This window comes from Nerophis ophidion, linkage group LG06, assembly GCF_033978795.1.
Source record: "Nerophis ophidion isolate RoL-2023_Sa linkage group LG06, RoL_Noph_v1.0, whole genome shotgun sequence".
Taxonomy (NCBI): domain Eukaryota; kingdom Metazoa; phylum Chordata; class Actinopteri; order Syngnathiformes; family Syngnathidae; genus Nerophis; species Nerophis ophidion.
Genome location: NC_084616.1, coordinates 58,288,514 through 58,308,896, shown reverse-complemented (window position 1 = coordinate 58,308,896; position 20,383 = coordinate 58,288,514). Strand labels below are relative to the sequence as shown.

General features: G+C 38.4%; 1 protein-coding gene across 1 annotated transcript; it reads left to right on the top strand.

The window, feature by feature from the left end:
* The first annotated feature begins 771 nt into the window (after window positions 1–771).
* Window positions 772–15,653, top strand: samhd1 (SAM domain and HD domain 1). Its single transcript, XM_061904420.1, has 16 exons — window positions 772–1,113; window positions 1,207–1,273; window positions 2,560–2,638; window positions 2,875–3,035; window positions 3,128–3,243; window positions 3,325–3,395; window positions 5,984–6,142; window positions 6,223–6,323; window positions 6,392–6,500; window positions 7,211–7,302; window positions 7,499–7,614; window positions 11,351–11,490; window positions 14,198–14,293; window positions 14,371–14,475; window positions 14,569–14,706; window positions 14,791–15,653. The coding sequence occupies exons 1-16, from the start codon at window positions 930–932 to the stop codon at window positions 14,914–14,916; spliced, it is 1,860 nt and encodes a 619-aa protein (XP_061760404.1). The 5' UTR covers window positions 772–929; the 3' UTR covers window positions 14,917–15,653.
* The last annotated feature ends 4,730 nt before the right edge of the window (window positions 15,654–20,383 follow it).

The following is a 20,383-nucleotide window of genomic DNA, read 5'->3' as shown; positions in this document are numbered from 1 at the left end:
TTCCCACATATACTTTGTTTTAGCAATCAAGAATATTTCAGTTGTTTTTATCCTTCTTTGTGGGGACATTGTTGATAGTCTTGTCATGTTCGGATGTACATTGTGGACGCCATCATTGCTCCACAGTAAGTCTCTGTTGTCGTCCAGCATTCTGTTTTTATTTACTTTGTAGCCAGTTCAGTTTTAGTTTCGTTCTGCATAGCCTTTTGTAAACTTCAATGCCTTTTCTTAAGGGCACACACCTTTTGTTTATATTTGGTTTAAGCATCAGACACCTTTTTATCTGCATTTACAAAGCAATTAGCTACCTGCTGCCACCTACTGATATGGAAGAGTATTACACGGTTACTCTGGCGGGTTCGAGACAGCAGCGACACTCAACAACAACATATCATTTGCAGACTATAATTTTTTTGGTTTGCGAAAAATGTTTTCAACCCAAATGTGTGAAATTAGATAATCTCTCACGGCAGTTGGAAAACACTGCTCTGACCAATGGTAAGCAATTCGTTGTAGGTGGAAAAAATAAACCGGAAACAGCATACATCATGTTCCACTGGTTAGAAATAAAGCTATACCCACGCGTTTATTTCCCCCCAAAACCGATCTCCCCGGTGACTCTTTTGTAATGCATACCAGAATTAATTTATATTTCACTTTACAAAATAATATAGTTGTACAATTCTTTTTCAGTGCGGCTTCTGGAAACGTATAAATGTTTTACTTTGAAATTAATCGCCGGAAACAAGCTCTTGACAAAGCGTGTCTAAAAAGACAAATTAAGCCGGGGTGTATTCTCGCTACCCGGTTCTTTTTAAGTGAAGGCTCGTTGCTGACTCACCAGATGTCTTCATGTGTTGATGTGGAGTTAGCTCCTGTATTTTGTTTTGCTTAACTCTAGTTAGTAGTGCTTCTGGGTTTAAGTCAACATGACCGGCCGTAAGCGACCATTGGGGACATCGATGAGCGACGGTCACGAAGACTTGAACACACCGAAGAAAAGAGTGTCAGCGGTCCGTCTGTCTCACTCGGACTTCTCACAATGGGGAACGGATGAAACGTGCCGTTATCTCCGAGATGAAGGTCTGGGACAGTGGGAAGCCCAATTTAGAGGTTGGTGGCATTGAACTTCTAATCGTTGGGACTGTAAACCTAATTGTATTTGTGTGTTTGCCTTACTAAAACGATATTTCCTTTTGTAATCAGACAATAAGATCACCGGTGACGTGCTGAAGCGTCTTAGGAGGAAAGACCTGGAGAAGATGGGCATTGAGTAAGTTATTTTACTGCTGAAGATGGTATGACCTTAGGTACACCACCACAATCTAAGAGATCCAATAAGAGCTGTATCACAATCTTCACAAAATGTTTAGTTAATTCAATGTAGAAAACTTGTGAAGTTGGCACGTTGTGTAAATTGTAAGTAAAAACGGAATCAATCAATCAAAGTTGACTTATATAGCTCTAAATCACAAGTGTCTCAAAGGGCTGCAAAAGCCACAACGACATCCTTGGCTCAGATCCCACATCAAGGCAAGAAAAAACTCAACTCAATGGGATGACAATGAGAAACCTCGTAGGGGACCGCAGATGTGGGGAAAGGCCATGTAACAGTGGTAAAAATGCCCTTGTGCCAACTTTATGGCAATGTGTTTCTGCCTTTAAATTCTAAGTAAATGACTGTTGTGCAAAAAAAAAAAAAGTTTCTCAGTATCAACATTAAATATCTTGTCTTCGCAGTCTATTCAATTGAACAAACGTTGAAAAGAATTTGCAAATCATTGTATTCTGTTTTTATTTATGATTTACACAACATGTCAACTTCACTGGTTTTGGGTTTTCTACATATATAGAATAACATACGACTACATGTGATGTAGTATAGTGGTACCTTGATTTAAGAGTGTTATGAGATAAGAGCTGTCTCTTGGCTAATTGTTATGCAAGATGGTGCCACTGTTCACTCTCCCGAGCAAAGGTACTCAGGATTCAATCCATCGAAACCGAAAGTTAGTCTAAGTGTGTGTATGAGCAAGCACACATACGCAAGTCTGCTCTCTGCCATCTCATACATGACACCTCCTCTCACCATTAAAACAAAGGGTGTAGGGTGTGTACACTTGTAGGGATGGAAATTGAAAACCAGTTCTTGTTCACAACTGAAAAATAATTTCTCAGTGTTAGCGCTTGAAATAACACTGTCCTTATAGTTTGGTTATTTTACATGTTACAGAATGTAAATGAAGTATTGTTTATGGTTTTTGAATGCATTTTAAAGTGATTTAGTGGTAGAATTGATTGCTCCCATTTGCTGCATTGCTAGCCACTAAAAATGAAACAATTTGTGTATGTTAGAAAGCGGAAGAAAATAAAAAACTTCGCTCGTTTTGTCGATAGGCAAAATTACCAAAAAAAAGTGCAGTTCTCCTTTAATAGGCCAGAAGTGGCTGACGGGACCTTTGGTGTACATGGAGGGGATAACAATTAACCAATTGAAAAAGAACCACATCATTATAACCCCTTAACAATAGCCTTTTACATCCAACATTTTTTTTGAAGGCTTCTTGGTGACCGACTGCGGATCTTACAAAGCCTGGGAAAGCTGTGGTGCATAGAAGAGTCCCCGCAAACAAATAAGGTTCCTCCCTCATGTTTGTTTTCAATGATTTACAGATAAGAAAATATAACTGGGCCAAGTGGAGCTTGTAAGATAAACAACAAGGAGGTGAAGGGGTGGTTCAACAAACACTTGGAGAGGAAAAAAAATGCAGTATCATTTGTGTTATAACAAAACCCTATCAATGAGTCATGTTTCTCAATAATAGTTTTCCTGTGGAAAACTACAGTATTTAATGGAGGTCTAATTGCTTTCAGGTCTTCAATGATCCCATTCATGGGCATGTCGAGCTACACCCACTTCTTGTCAAAATTATTGACACGCCCCAGTTCCAGAGACTCCGAAATATCAAACAGTTAGGGGGGACCTACTTTGTTTTCCCTGGAGCATCCCACAACCGGTTTGAGCACTCTATCGGGTATGCCTATGCCTACCTATGTCTATGTGTGTGAAGGTGTGTGAATGTGCTACTCCCAAATACCAAAAAAAAACATATTCCAAATGTTCCAGGGTTGGTTACTTGGCTGGACAACTTGTGAAAGCATTGAATGAGAAGCAACCTGAACTTCACATTTCTCAACGAGACGTCTTGTGTGTGCAAATAGCTGGGCTCTGTCATGATCTGGGTAGGTTCTGCTTTCACACTGGCTGGGGTCGAATTAAAATGGAAGTAACCAACTGACTAACTTTAATTTCTCTTTCACAAGGACACGGGCCTTTTTCACACATGTTTGATGCCAAATTCATTCCTAAAGCACGTCCTGGTTTTTCCTGGAAGGTAAATTTCAAGTAACATGATAAGTTTTATATTTTTATATATTATTTACAGTGTTTCCGTAAAGTTATCACAGTGTTTCACTTTTTCCGGGATTTGTTATGTTACAGCCTTATTCCAAAATAGAATAATTCCATTTTGTCATCAACATTGTATACACAATACCCAATAATGACAATGTGATGTACTTATCTTTTTGAAATTGGAAATTTATTAAACCCGCGACCCCAAAAGGGAATAAGCGGTAGAAAATGGATGGATTGATGGAAATTTATTAAACAGAAAAACAACTACAAAATTACAGCCTCGCATGTTTTGCAGCAACAATTACAGTCTCATGTCTTTTTGAGTACAATGCCACAAGCTTGGCACACCTATCTTTGGGCAGTTTAGCCCATTCCTCCTTTCCCAATCCTCTTTGCAGCATCTCTCAAGCGCCATCAGGTTGGATGGGAAATGTTTTTTATCCAGGATGTCTCTGTACATTTCTGTATTCATCCTAGTCTTGTTAGGCAGGTGACCAAGAACCCAATGGTCACTCTATCAGAGCTACACCATTCATCTGTGGAGAGTGTTTATGGATATGATGCAGTGTTTATGGATATAACTTTAGCATTTGTCACAATTAATCATAACATTTTAATTATTACATTAAAAATGGTATGGCATCAAGGGGTTGGTTCTGAACTGGATAATTACCTACTTAACCAACAGGAAGCAATGCGGGAAGCTAAGAAAACTGTAATGTAATATGATGCAAAGGTTTTGTTTATTCGAAAAATTAGACTTACTCGGTAAAATTATGCTTGACATTGGCTCATACTGTAATATATGACTTACGGTCTGTTCATGCAAGTCAAGATATTTAAAGCCTTCTTTTGATATAATTGTGATGATAATGCTAAGAGTTTATGAAAACCTGGATTTGAAAATCTCAGAAAATGTGGGGTTTTCAATAACTGGAAGCCATGGTCATCAAAAGAATAATAAAGGCTTGACATATTTCATATTTGAATTGCTGACAAGAATGAACTTTTGAACGATATTCATATTTTTTTTATTTTCGCCTATCACCAAGGGATCGATATTTGAACCAAAAATTGTTTAATCTCTATATAAATGACATGTGTAAAGTTACAAAGGAGTTAACAGTTCTCATTAGCAGATGACATAACCATGTTTTATTTCGGAGAAAACTAATGCAAGCTAATAAAAATATTAACAAAATAAATTAACTTAAAAATATGGTTTGGTTAAAAAAAAGGAAAAAAACTGTCTTTTTGTATTTGATTTTCTGTTCTGCTGTTAACAAACAGCAGAACAGAAAATCAAATACAAATAGACAGTGTAGATAATAAAAGAGTAAAATAAATGAATGTTTTGAGTTTAATAATTGATGATAAAAGAAACTGGAAAGTTTATGTAAAAAATTACTAAATAAAGTGGCAAGAAATACTTCAATTATGAATAAAGCAAAACACGCTTTGGACCAAAAATCACTTCACATTCTCATGTCCCTTTCGGGGTGGCGGGAGTGCTGGAGCCTATCTCAACTGCATTGGGGCAGAAGGCAGGGTACACCCTGGACCAATCACCACCTCATCGCAGGGCCAACACAGATAGACAGACAACATTCACACTCGCGTTCACACACTAGGGCCAATTTAGTGTTGCCAAAATATAAATAATTTCTATGGAATCCAGTACAAACAGTACATTTTTTTAATTGGCATGAAGAGTATAAGATGCTTTAAAAAAGGAATTAAAGATTTGTTTTCTCTTCTGTAAATGGTCCATGGAGCCAAAAAGTTTGAAAACCCCTTATCTACAACACTGTTCAGAGACAATGGTCAAAAGGTACTTTATAGAACAGTTGCAAAATATGAAGTATTAAAGTAGAAGGCAAAACTTTGACTTACAAGATACTGGATTTTTTTCTCACCATTTCAATGCAATAACCCACACCCCAGACTCATATTGGCACCATCCATCTGTTTTTTGATCGTCTGTGAAACCAGTAAAGTTTAACAAACACCAATACAGCACTCCATGTTTATTTTATTGATTGTTGTTTTTTTCAGAGGCCTGGCCTCTACTATGTGACATTGTAGTTACAGGTGAAACAAAACAAAATAGAATATTGTGCAAATATTTGTTTATTCCAGTAATTAGATTTATGAAGTGAAACTACTGTAATATATGACTTACTGCAGGCTCATAACAAGCAAGTTAAGATATTTCAAGCCTTCTTTTGATATAATGTTGATGATTATGGCTGACAGCTTTGAAAACCTGAAATTAAAAATCTCAGAAAAAATGTGTTGTTTTTTTTAAAAGCCATGATCATCAAAATTATAATAAATAAAGACTTGCCATATCTCACTCTGCATGTATTTATTTAATATCACCTATTAGTTTCATATTTTAAGTTGAATAGCTCACACAAATGAACTTTTGCACGATAGTCAAATTTTTGGAGTTTCACCTGTACATGTAGTTTTCCAAAATAGCTCAAATCAAATCTTTACTGGACTTAAACACTGACGTGTCTTTTAAATACAATTTTTTTTACAATGATTATTGAATTGCAGCACGAGAAAGCATCAATTGACATGTTCGACTACCTGTTGGACAAAAATAACCTGAAGCCTCTGATGGAGGATCATGGCCTGGTGCTGCCTAAGGACATCAACTTCATCAAGGAGCTCATTGTAGGACCTCTGACCACTAACGCAGGCCAGGACCAAGAGGTATCTGGCCCTATCACACACACACACACACACACACACACACACATATGCAGTTTGTCACTGGTGTGCTTTCTCTTCAGTGGCCTTTCACGGGACGTAAGAAGGACAAATCCTTCCTTTATGAAATTGTAGCCAACAAGAGAAATGGTATTGATGTGGACAAGTGGGACTATTTTGCCAGGTGTGACTTGCTTACGTTTTTAAAATTTAGTTTACTTCTGTTCAGCTCAACTTGTCCTGTTTTATCAGGGACTGCTACCACCTGGGTATCCAGAACAACTCAGACTATCGTCGCTTCCTTAAATTTGTGAGGGTGTGTGAGGAAGACGGACAGAAGCTCATTTGCACTCGAGACAAGGTGTCAACATTGTTACAACTTGTATATGTTTTTTTTTTCTCATGGTAAGAAGGCTACAGTTGGGATCTTGCGTTGAAACTTCACTGTAAATTACACATCGACCCTGGTAATTGTCCTAAATATTGGCAAAACCACTTCCACTTTTGTTTATGTCGTTCAGCCAGTAAAGGAAGGTGATTGGTGTTATATGATTATTCTCATATGGGGCGGCATAGCTCGGTTGGTAGAGTGGCCGTGCCAGCAACTTGAGGGTTGCAAGTTCGATTCCCGCTTGTGCCATCGTAGTTACTGCCGTTGTGTCCTTGGGCAAGACACTTTACTCACCTGCTCTGGTTTAAAATGTAACTTAGATATTGGGTGTCACTATGTAAAGCGCTTTGAGTCACTTGAGAAAAGCGCTATATAAATATAATTCACTTCACTTCACTTCATGGATCCAAGTCATTGTATTCTCAGGACATTGAATTGATCGCAACTAGTCCGTTCAGATTGTCTTAGAAGACATTTCACCTTTCTTCCGAGCAAGCTTCATCAGTTTATGCATACAGACTAGGTAGAATAACTTCAGTCTAAAAGGATGGTGCTGGATACACAGAATATGTTTTTATTTAATGTATTGAAGTGCATTTTTACGGACCTGTAAATTCTGTGGTGCTGTTCACACAGAGCTGTGACTTCTTTCTAAATTAGGGCTAATTGTGTTGTCTCAGGAGGTGGGCAATCTGTACGACATGTTCCACACACGAAACTGCCTCCACAAGAGAGCCTACCAACACAGGGTGGGCAACATCATAGAGACCATGTGAGTTCCTCTATTTGCACCATTGTTCTTTGAGGATCTCTGTGAGTTCATTGAATGATTTGGCTTTATTGTCTTATGGTAGGAGTATAAATAATATTCCAAACTCTTGAAAATATTTCAATATATTTGTGTTTGTTGGTGAGTGGGACCTATAATGTTCTTTAGAAGTGATGACATGTTGCTTGTGACCATACAGGATCAATGAGGCCTTTTTGAAGGCCGATAATCACATCCAGATCCAAGGCTCAGGTGGAAAGATGTTCACGCTCTCAACAGCCATAGATGACATGGAGGCCTACACCAAGCTGACAGGTTCATACTCAACAATGTCCTGTATATTTTTTTTGTTTAAAATACTTACCAAATTTCATTTTGTTTGCTTGAAGGAAATTGCTTTAATAAGTGGTTATTTTCTTCAAATGCATAGATAATGACATGATATATTGAGTATTGTGGTATGTTTGTTATCATTGGCCAAATATTGCGATCTTTTTTTAAGAGTTATCTTGGTTTTTCCACTGCTAGTAAAATGTATTGTCCAGTAGGAGGAAAAGCATTGAGCACATCAGTTTTACTCATGAAGAAAGAAACACTTAGTGCCTGATCTACAAAAGGTTTGCGTGTATTAAAACACATACAATTAATAGCGTGCGCTAAACTGATCTATTAATCTTGTGCACTGAAAAGTCTTTTAAATGAGCAAAATGGCTCAAGCAATCCATTTCGCGTGGGGACGGCATGACACAGAGGGTACAGGGGCTCTGCCAGCAACTTGAGGGTTCCAGATTTGATTTTGCCATCATAGTCCCTGCCGTTGTGTCCTTGTGCAAGACACTTCACCGTTGCTCCCAGTGCAGCTCACACTGGTGTATGAATGTGGTTGAAGGGGTTGTAGGCGCAAATTGGCAGCAACGCTTCAATTAGTATATGCCAGGGCAGCTATGGGTACAAATGTAACTTACCATCATCAAAGTGTGAATGTGGAGTGAGTAAATGTCTAGAAAAGTGCTATATAAATCAAATCCATTTTTGTCTAGATTGTTTGTCTTAAAATACATGCAGGCTGTTAGAATACAGACAATACTGGAAGAAGATTCAAATGAAATCATTTAGCGCTCGCAATATGATTTATCAAACCTGTGTGTGGAGTGGCAAACACACACACAGGTTTAAAGGTGGTGTATGTTGCAAGTTTGAAAGATACAGTATGTGCGGAACAGTTAGACATATGTAGTTGGCTTGGAGCAGGAGGAAAACGGTAAAATGCAATGAAATTAAACGGACAGAGACAATCCCTTATAGGCGTGTCAATATATTTGGACTGTCAGAAGTAAAAAAAAAAAAAAAAAAAATAGACAGCAATTTTTTAAAAGCTGCTGGATATGGCTGATTTAGACTTGGAAACCACACAAAAAAGGCAATATTTCCTATGGAAAAACTCTTGTTACATTGCATTTTCTTGCAACTGGATCATCCCTGAATGATCCAGTTGATCAAGCTGAATGGGTCAAAACACGCTGAGGCCCTCTACAAGGGACAGGGGCGCCTCTACTTCCTCAGGAGGCTAGGATCCTTCAACGTCTGTACAAAGATGTTGAAGATGTTTTATGAGTCGGTGGTGGCGAGCGCTTTCTTGTATGCCGCGGCTTGCTGGGGCAGCGGGCTGAGAGTGAGGGACGCAAACAGACTGGACAAGTTGGTAGAGAAGGCCAGTAACGTGGTGGGAGTGGAGCTGGACTCTCTGGCGGTGGTGTCAGAGAGGAGAAGTCTAGCAAAACTCCTAACCATTATGGACAACACCTCCCACCCACTACACTCTGACCTTGCGGAGAGAATGAGCACGTTCAGTGAAGGGCTCAGACTCCCAAAATGTAACACGGAACGACACAGGAGGTCCTTCATACCGACAGCCATCAGACTGTATAATGCATATGTTCCTTCTTGACTGCACTTAAATGTAGAACATATGTAGAATATATTTATATTATACATATATTATATACAAAATACATGTCATATATTAGTTATTATTATTATTGTTTATTGTGAGCAAACTGTGGTGCTGAATTTCCCCAAGGGATCAATAAATTACTTTCTATTCTATTCTATTCCAGCTCGCAGTGGCAGTTAGTGCTAGCCATTACCTAGGAGCATTTCATGCATGCTCAAATGTCTGTTATGTTTTGTAGAAATAACGGGGGAGCTTCTATATTGCTCAGAAACTGTGCCACGGATCTGTAGCGGTGTGCTGCATGTTCCACATAATAGCAAAACAGAACAGGTTGGAACATGATGCAATAGATGTGTAGGGAAATGACTGTCTTCAATGCGACCAAATCCTGATTTAGACAAGGCGGTCTACACCACTTTTGCACTTGTAATCAATTGCATACAGTATTAATACATCATCCGTAACACACCTACTACCATATTTTTCGGAGTATAAGTCGCTCCGGAGTATACGTCGCACCTGCCGAAAATGCATAATAAAGAAGGAAAAAAACATATAAGTCGCACTGGAGTATAACTCGCATTTTTGGGGGAAGTTTATTTGATAAAACCTAACACCAAGAATAGACATTTGAAAGGCAATTTAAAATAAAGAATAGTGAACAACAGGGTGAATAAGTGTATGTTATATGACGCATAAATAACCAGCTGAGAAGGTGCCTGGTATGTTAATGTAACATATTATGATAAGAGTCATTCAAATAACTATAACATATAGAACATGCTATACGTTTACCAAAAAATCTGTCACTTATAATTGCTAAATCCGATTAAATCTTATAAGTCTAGTCTCTTACGTGAATGAGCTAAATAATAATATTTGATATTTTACGGTAATGTGTTTAATAATTTCACACAAGTAGGGTTGTCCCGATCTGATATTTGGATCGGGTCGGCCGCTGATATTTGCCAAAAAATGCGTATCGGCAAGGCATGGGAAAATGCCGATCTAGATCCACTTTTTTTTTTTTTAATCCGTATTTTCAAACGCACCGATTTAAATCATACATTCCACTCTTCTGCTGCTCCCTACGCTCCGTTCCGCATTTTCCAGCCTTCAACACGTCCGAAGGTCTGTGTTCTAACTGTTAAAACGGGCGTGTGAATTAAAAGCTACGGATTAAAATGTCAACTGTGTGGGATTATTTTACCGTACAAAACGAAAAAGATGAAGAGGTGGAGTGCAGAACATGCCACAATAAAGTCAAGCGTGGTGGTAAAGTTGTAAGACTTTTTGATGACTCTTGCGAGTGAGAGGCTTTTTAGCACTCATCATAGATGAACACATGAGCAGGCTGACACCTGAGCATCTTGAAGTGTTCGTCTTTGTTGGAAAAAATTTTCCAAACTATTTTCCTAGGACTTCAAATGTTTGCCCCCCCCACCCCTGACTGGGGCAAACATTTGAAAGGAGTGTGTAGATAGTTTTTTTTTTAAGTTTACACTTGTTCAAGAGCAAGTATTTATGCTGAGTTATAGACATTTTATCCCACTTAGGTTGTTTGTGTGTTTTGCTTTTTTTAATAATGTTTACAGCATTATTTGCACTTTATACTGTTCACTTTTTTACTGTTTAATGATGACATTTCTGTTTGTCAGGTATAATTTTTTCTATTTTGTGTTTATCCTTGAATACCAACCATTGTGTATTATTCAAACTCACCTAATTCAGCTGGCTAGTTATCAAGAGTACTAAAACCATTTTCAACATGAATCTGACAACTAATTAGGCTAAATAACTTTAAACTTTAATACATGCTCGGATAGGCCAGTATCTGTATGGATTGGAAGTGCAAAAACAATATTGGTATCGGATCGGAAGTGCAAAAACCTGGATTGGGACATCCCTACACATAAGTAGCTCCTGAGTATAAGTCGCAACCCCGGCCAAAGTAGGAAAAAAACAGCGACTTATAGTCCAAAAAATACAGTAATAGTGCGTTTTACTTGGATCAAACTATTTAGCGCTTATTTGTGATCTTTGTAGATCAGACTTTTGCTGTACATACTTAATTAAATGTACTATTTGTTTTTTTAGATTGCGTGTTTGAGCAAATTCTCCACTCCTCCACCCCGGAGTTGGCTGAAGCACGGCAAATTCTACAAAACATTCTTCTGAGGCGTCTCTACAAGTTTGTCGGACAAACCCAGAGTGAAATACCCTTGGAAATTACTCAGGTGTGTGCTGAAAATTAAAAAAATACTGTATTTGTTAACCATCAGTCCACTTGGACACTATCCTTAACTCTGCTGTTTGCATTTGCTAGTAAACTTGATCCAGCCATTGAAAAACACTGAAGAATATATTTGGCATTTCAAGACAACTAAATATTTTAGTCAATTTAAAAAAAACAAAAATAAAAATCAAAGACAATATTGCAATATTGCTTTTGTCACAGTAGAGTGTGGAAGTGATTTTGGTGGTCTGGGTGTACACACTGTTTATTGCCACAAGGGGTGCTCAAACTTGCTAACTGCCACCTCTGGCAGTCACAAACAGCGTTGCCAAATGCAAATCGACCACTTATCATACCAAAAGTTTAAAATTGACGTATTTTGAGGAAGCATATTGTACATGCCCAATTTTGCCACCTGCTACAAAAAAATCTAACCGCAGATACTGTATGAAATTGCTTACAAACAGTTTTACATAAACATAAACTAAAAGGGCCATAGAAAAAAAATCTGCCATTCACAGAACAGCACTCTTGCTTGGCTGTAAAGAGGTACATGAGACAATGCACAACATCATGTGCAGTGCTGTTTGTCTGCTAACTGTAATAAAGAGGTCGCATTGATTATTGTACTCTATGGAAGCTTGGAAAATTGTCAATCCTACATTGGGTAAACTTCTTATACAAATACAATAGTAATGTATGTTTGGCAACACTGTTTATAGTGTCCTGCTATAGATGATAATATCTGACCAATATCACTGCCTCCAGTATTTTACGGGCTTTTTGTGATTGTTGCTGTACAAAATGCCTAAATTTGCTGCATCTTTTTTAGAAATTGTTTCTCAGCAACTCTGAGTGAGCTTGTCATTTTATAAATTTGGTATTAATGTTTCTTGTAATCTTGCGCTCAAAAAGCACATGATTGCTGCAAAAACTGGAAAAACAAATACTGTATTGATATTTTACTCATTTTATACCACAGACTTAAAAGTAGACACTAGATGTCTATTAAAAAAAAAGCATATACTCAGAGCTCATTGTGTAATGACTGTACGGTTTAATAATTAAAATAAAAAGAATAGTAATAATTGTAATCATGAAAATACACTTTTTGGGATACAAGATTTAATGCGGTGATGCAGTGACAGAGCAGATAAGTTGCAGGAATTCTCCATGTCTGTTTTCGTTTGAAAATCATGTCTATTTTAAACATTCATTTATGTTCCAAAAAAGTTTTCATCCCCACTTTGAGAGCACTTGTGAACTATTGAGAGCAATATATATAGCGGTAATTTGTGTTGGTGAATAAGAGACGATGAGAGATTATCATCACACTTCAATATCTCCAACATGTGAACGCTGCCTCTGTGCTTGGTCCGTATTTCAGATGAGAACCTGTTCTTAATTGCTTTACTCTGGATAAATAAAGGTTGAAACATTTTGAAATACATTTAAACTAAGAAATAAATGTTTATATAACACATTACTCAGAAGACTCAGCATCGTGAACAGGAACGGGTAGTGAGTCTGAGCTACGTGGGTGTACAATAATTGTGCTGTTTCAGCACTTAAGGGTCAATATATTGTTACATGTCCTCGTTCCTGCTTTGTATACAAAATAAACACGTCAATTTTGACTGGACAGTTGACGTGCGTGTTTTGAGCACTGCACAGAGACCAATTAGAAAGCTGATTGGGCTTGGTTGAACTTGAGTGAATTGGTGCGATGGCAACATTCTGTGCAACATTCTGTCTTTTTGAACAAAAGACAGCTACCTTGACCACCCCCGAACTGTGAACCATCACTGTAGACACCTTTGATCACTAAATACACTAACTGCTGCTGTGACCCAAGGTCATCTCCATATTTATACTGCTAACTGTCAATCAGTGTGCAATAATGTTATGTTACTTACTGTGCCTTGTATATTAGATTAGATTAGATTAGATTAGATTAGATAGTACTTTATTTATTCCGTCAGGAGAGTTCCTTCAGGAAAATTACAATTTTCAGCACAATCCCATTCAAGATCAGACAAACATTACAGGGAGACAGAACAGGATCGCTGACGGGTCTGCCGGCTTCCAGCGCCCCTTACAAAAAAGATGACATACAGGTAAACAAAGGGGGGGAAGGGGGGGAGAAAAAAATAGAAGATTAAAATAAAATTTAAAAAATCGGTCTTTGCCTGGGCCCTGGAGAGGAGGTGCAGACTGAGGCCAAGGGAGAAAAACAAAAAAATAAAAAAAACAACTCATAACCATGGTACACATCCCTCTTCCATGTGTGTAAGAGGGAAACATCAAAGAACACAGAGGACATTAAAGACATTAAAGCAGCAGATACAACCAGACACTTCTACATACAGCTATGAATAAAAAGTAAAAGAAACATATCCATATACATTTTTATATTTATTTTTTATTTTTAGCTAAGCACCGTGTGACTTGTTGAAGGGTGGAATCGAAAAGTAAGGTTTTCAGTGTACGGCAAACCGTCTAACTGTGCATATGACAATAAACAATCTTGAATTCTGAAATTTTGGAGAGAATGCTATTTTAAGGATTTGCATTTTCACATGAAAACGACTAGTATGGGCCTGGCTCTGAATGGACAAAAAAATAAATCACAATTTCTATAACCATTATGGTTATTGGATAATAAAGCACGTTATCACTCTTAATCCCTTTCATCTTTCCAACCAAAGGAAATGATTGCAAAATGGGAGGAGGAGTTGCAGAGTTCAGTTCCTCAGACTGGCCCCTTGCTTGTCCCTCTCCAGACTGAAGACTTTATAGTTAGCGTGAGTGTCTAACTTAATTAACACTATCTTACATTGCTCACTTTTACTGTTCATCTATGACGTCACTTTTTTTTTAGGTCATTCATTTGGACTACGGGATGAAAAAGGACAACCCCATTGATAATATGCGTTTCTATTGCAAGGCTGACCCCACCAAAACCATTCAGATATCCAAGGAACAGGTCAGAACTTAATGCGATCTGTGAGTTACACAAGCATGTTTGGATCTACTTTACATCTTCACACGTAGAGGATCTATGTCTCTTCCCTGTCAGGTGTCCAAACTTCTGCCTGAACACTTTGCTGAGCAACTGATCAGAGTTTACTATAAGAAGGCAGATGTTGAGGGCCTAGACGCAGCCCGGAAGCACTTTGTGCAATGGTGCATCAAAAACAACTTCTCAAAACCTAAGGTAACATTTATCAGGAAATTGAAGATTTGGTTATCTACAGTAGGGTTTCAGTAATGAAGTATGTACTGTGTATGTAACTCACAGGATGGAGACATAATTGCACCTGAACTCACTTGCCTGAAAGAAAGCTGGTCCAGCAAAAAAAAGGAAAAGGACAACAATGATTTTTGCTGTAGAAACAACGCTGTGCCAAGGAACCTTTTTCCATAGAACCACAGAGGTGTTGTGATCATGTGGAAGGCAAATACTATGTTTCTTTATAGAGAAAAACCCCAAGTCTAAGTTTTACTTGAAGAATCAAAGTTTTTTACACCCAAAAAAAAAAACATTTTCCCAAAAAATAATTCATGTCATACACAGGTTTTTGGATTTATTTATTTATTTTGGAGAAGTTGGAGATTAGCATTGTTCTATTTTGATCCTTTTAATCAAGGTTTTATTTGGTTTAATACTTCAATGGCCAGTTATGTTTTTGCAACATTAACAATAATAAATAGCTCATTAATAGTTAAATTAGGCTGCATGAACAATACAGAATTTAGTTTCCTCACCTTCCAGGCACATATTATTTGTATTCTGTATAAATGCAGAGTGGTGATGGGTGCTAGGCTCCCATGATCAAATAGCTCCTGGTATTTGGTGGTGTGGTGGTGTATTATTAATTTTTTTTTGCATGCATGCATGCATCACGCAGCTTTATTTGAATACCTTTTTTAAAATTTTGTTTTGGTTATAATAGCCATCTTACCTACAGTGTATTTATCAGTGCATCTTAGCTTAATATATTCAGTTTACATTAATATTGTCAGAATGTGCAATCACAACACTCATCAGGGCTGATAGATTTTGTTTGCTGGTTGTGTAAAAAAATATATTTTAAAGAGATGGATCATGCAAAACAATGATGGGAGTTACAGTCAGTTTGGTATTAAAAATGTTCACTCAAACATGTATTTGCAGTCTTAAATAATTAGAGAATGCCGGGTGAAATACAACTTGATCTTTTCGTATGTATTTGCTTGGAATTGTTCTCCTGCAGTAAAAGGAAGGTACCACCAGAGGGCGCCCGGGACTCATCCACTTTACAATTGATTCTAATGAATATGGTCGGAAAATAGTGAAGATTATCATAGTTTATATGATCTACTGACGAAGTTAAAATGAAATAATTAACTTATTGATTAATAATTAATCATGCTTATTTTTGGAGAATCAGGGATTTAATTTCGGATGAGGTAAAAAAAGAAAAGTTAATTTAGCTAAACACGGTGGAAGAGGGGTTAGTGTGTCTGCCTCACAATACGAAGTTCCTGCAGTCCTCGGTTCAAATCCAGGCTCGGGATCTTTCTGTGTGGAGTTTGCATGTTCTCCCCGTGAATGCGTGGGTTCCCTCCGGGTACTCCGGCTTCCTCCCACTTCCAAAGACATGCACCTGGGGATAGGTTGATTGGCAACACTAAAATTGGCCCTAGTGTGTGAATGTGAGTGTGAATGTTGTCTGTCTATCTGTGTTGGCCCTGTGATGAGGTGGCAACTTGTCCAGGGTGTACCCCGCCTTCCACCCGATTGTAGCTGAGATAGGCGCCGGCGCCCCCCGCGACCCCGAAAGGGAATAAGCGGTAGAAAATGGATGGATGGATTATTAAAGTTGTGTCTGTCTAAAAAAAACAATGTATGAGCCTGTGCTCATACAGGATGCGCGCGGACTCGTCCTCATCCTGTGGCAATGTGGACGAGCACAGACACTTACTGTGCGCAGGCAAAACCAAGGCCATCAGCCTGCTAGTATTTTTATAATCTTCATCCTCTCTGACCTGTTGCTCCCCTCCTGGCGCCTGTGGTCTCAGCCCTCACACACACGCACACACACACACACACACACACACACACACACACAGACACACAGACAGTAGTGTGCGCTAAGCAGGCCGTGCAAGGATAATTGTGAGCAGCTGTTGCAAGGTGCCTCTTCCCTCGACCCTGCACCTCTTTCACCCTGCACTTGCCTTGCTGGCTACTCCAAGTATCCCCCTTTCCTTTTCTTCCTCTCTCTGACTGGCACACCAACGTGTTTTCTGTGTGTTTGCCACGTCCCGTCAGTCGTGCTGATCGACAGATGTGTGTTTTTGTTGCATTTTCCCTTATTACCTCAACGTTCTTGCTGGGAATGTGGCTTGAAATGCAAAGGCATTTGGTTCTGCAGAAAAATATTTAAGTGGGGGCTTTAATGCTGGCTTTTGTCCGTCCACAACTGATTACTACATGTAAGACAATCGTTTTATATTTATGGTTGCCATAAGGATCCATCCATCCATCCATTTTCTACCGCTTATTCCCTTTCGGGGTCGCGGGGGGCATTGGCGCCTATCTCAGCTACAATCGGGATATGTGTTTAAAATGATTTAGGCCTTTATCTTGTCCAACAAAATAAAGAGTTGGCCGTGGGCCGAGTCATACCAAAGACTATAAAAATGCGACCCATTACCTCCCTGTTTGGCACTAAGCATCAAGGGTTGGAATTGGGGGTTAAATCACCAAATTATTCCCGGGCGTTGCCACAGCTGCTGCTCACTGCTCCCCTCACCTCCCAGGGGGTGATCAAGGGTGATGGGTCAAATGCAGAGAATAATTTCGCCACACCTTGTGTGTGTGTGTGTGCGTGTGTGCGTGCGACATTGGTACTTCACCTGTAACTTCAACAATTTCTATGGTATTATTGGTAAAGAACTGCTGATGTGCTAAAAACCTATTTCTTCTTTAGAAGCTACAGTGGGGCAAAAAGTATTTAGTCAGCCACCGATTGTGCAAGTTCTCCCACTTAAAATGATGACAGAGGTCTGTAATTTCCATCATAGGTACACTTCAACTGTGAAAGACAGAATGTGGAAAAAAAGTCCAGGAATTCACATTGTAGGAATTTTAAAGAATTTATTTGTAAATTACGGTGGAAAATAAGTATTTGGTCACTTCAAACAAGGAAGATCTCTGGCTCTCACAGACCTGTAACTTCTTCTTTAACAAGCTCTTCTGTCCTCCACTCGTTACCTGTATTAATGGCACTTGTTTGAACTCGTTATCTGTATAAAAAACACCTGTCCACAGCCTCAAACAGTCAGACTCCAAACTCCACTATGGCCAAGAACAAAGAGCTGTCGAAGGACACTAGGAAAATAATTGTACAGTAGACCTGCACCAGACTGGGAAGAATGAATTTACAATAGGCAAGCAGCTTGGTGTGAAAAAATCAACTGTGGGAGTAATTATCCACTGATAATCTCCCTCAATCTGGGGCTCCACGCAAGATCTCATCCCGTGGGGTCAAAATGATCATGAGAACAGTGAGCAAAGATCCCAGAACCACACGGGGGGACCTGGTGAATGACCTGCAGAGAGCTGGGACCAAAGTAACAAAGGTTACCATCAGTAACACACTACGCCGACAGAGAATCAAATCCTGCAGTGCCAGACGTGTCCCTCTGTTTAATCCAGTGCATGTCCAGGCCCGTCTGAAGTTTGCCAGAGAGCACATGGATGATACAGCAGAGGATTGGGAGAATGTCATGTGGTCAGATGAAACCAAAATAGAACTTTTTGGTATAAACTTGTCGTGTTTGGAGGAAGGAGAATACTGAGTTGCATCCCAAGAACACCATACCTACTGTGAAGCATGGGGGTGGAAGCATCATGCTTTGAGGCTGTTTTTCTGCTAAGGGGACAGGACGATTGATCCGTGTTAAGGAAAGAATGAATGGGGCCATGTATCGTGAGATTTTGAGCCAAAACCTCCTTCCATCAATGAAAACTTTGAATGGTTAACCAAATACTTATTTTCCACCATAATTTACAAATAAATTATTTAAAATTTCTACAATGTGAATTCCTGGATTTTCTTTTCACATTCTGTCTCTCACAGTTGAAGTGTACCTATGATGAAAATTACAGACCTCTGTCATCATTTTAAGTGGGAGAACTTGCACAATTGGTGGCTGACTAAATACTTTTTTGCCCCACTGTTCATCCAATTTTAACTCTTATTTGTCGAAGCAAACAATACGTATTAGCGTGTTTGCATTTATTCATTAAATCAATGTATTATTAGTTGCCGAAAAGTGATGCAAAGATATTGACACATCTCATTTGTGCATACTTTAGTAGAATACTAGAATATGTACAGATGATGTGTCAATATCAAAATATTATTTTGAATCACTAGAATGCTGTTTGTTTGATTTTAGCTTTTTAAAAGTTACTCCAAGGTGTAAACAGTACAGTACTGTAGGCCCTCTATCATATATGTAAAAAAAGTATCAAACATGTAAACAGTACTTTATTATCAAATAAGTAACTCTCTAATGGGTATATAGCAGGGGTGTCAAACATAAGGCCCACGGGCTGGGTCAGGCCCGCCAACAGATTTTATCCGGCCCACGGGATGACTTTGCTAAGTCTAATAGGAGCCAACATTTTTCTTTGAAATAAACTGCTGTTCTAAATGTGTCCACCAGATGCCGTAATAGCAATTATTTGTATCTTTATAAATGATGCTACATATGTAAACAAAAACAACTACATGATGTTAGTATATCAGTCGAGGAAACGCAACATAAATAACATACTGTAATTTGATTTTGATATTGTATTTTTATCTTGATGGATTGAAAATAAACACCAATGAGTTGGCTGTTGTACATTATCACATAATTTATTCAGAAAGTATAGATAACAACAGATAAAGGTATAATACTATTAACCACAACATGTAAGTGTAAAAAAACAACATGATTTGTACATTTTCAGAATGTGCTTGTTTTATTTTTAAACAAAGAAAACAATCTGTAAAAGTCATCGTGCCGTGATTTTACCAGACCGGCCCACTTGGGAGTAGATTTTTCTCCATGTGGCCCCCCATCTAAAATGAGTTTGACACCCCTGGTATATAGGGTACTTCAAAATGTAAACAGTACAGTTTATATACTTCATTATCATATATTTAACTATCTTTAATGAATACACCCAAACACTTGACTAATAATTTATTATGTGCATGAACAAAAATGTATTGTATGTAGCTTCTGAATAAGAAAGAGGTTTTAGCACATTAACGTCAGATCAACAACAGTCCTCGACAAACCCATTATTACCATAGAAATGGCCAACTCTTGTCATTTTTCCGGACACGATAAAGGCTTAAACAATTTCAAACACACAACCGTGTGATAACCACTTTAAGTATTTGTCCTACAATGTAGTTAGTTATCAGTTGTGGACAGAATAAGCCCAAAAGCGGTACACGCTTTCGCGGTGCAAGGAAACCGCATTTTTTGGCGCAACACTGATAGATTTGTGTTACAGTTGTGTCGATGTCAGAATCGATGACTTGCATCATAGCAGTAAAATATGAAATGTGACCTGACCGCTATCACCCTGGTGTACAAATATACAACATATTGGTTCTGGTGGCGAATTCCTTATCCCACAATGGAAAAGCATTTGATTGGCTCTCGCTCAAACCTAAACCCCACCCCTCTTTCAATGTACGCCATTTAAGAGCTGTGATTGGATATATTTTTGATTTGTCCCACCCATCGACAAGACAAAATTAAATATGATTGGCTTTTGTTTCTGTCAACATATTTGTCTTGTATTTATATTTTTAGTAACATGTCAGTTTTTTGTT

Coding starts and splice junctions, on each gene's coding strand:
- samhd1 (XM_061904420.1), top strand. CDS start 930: ATGACCGGCCGTAAGCGACCATTGGGGACATCGATGAGCGACGGTCAC. Junction 3,396..5,983: donor GTCCTGGTTTTTCCTGGAAG/GTAAATTTCAAG, acceptor ATTGAATTGCAG/CACGAGAAAGCATCAATTGA. Junction 11,491..14,197: donor TACCCTTGGAAATTACTCAG/GTGTGTGCTGAA, acceptor TTCCAACCAAAG/GAAATGATTGCAAAATGGGA.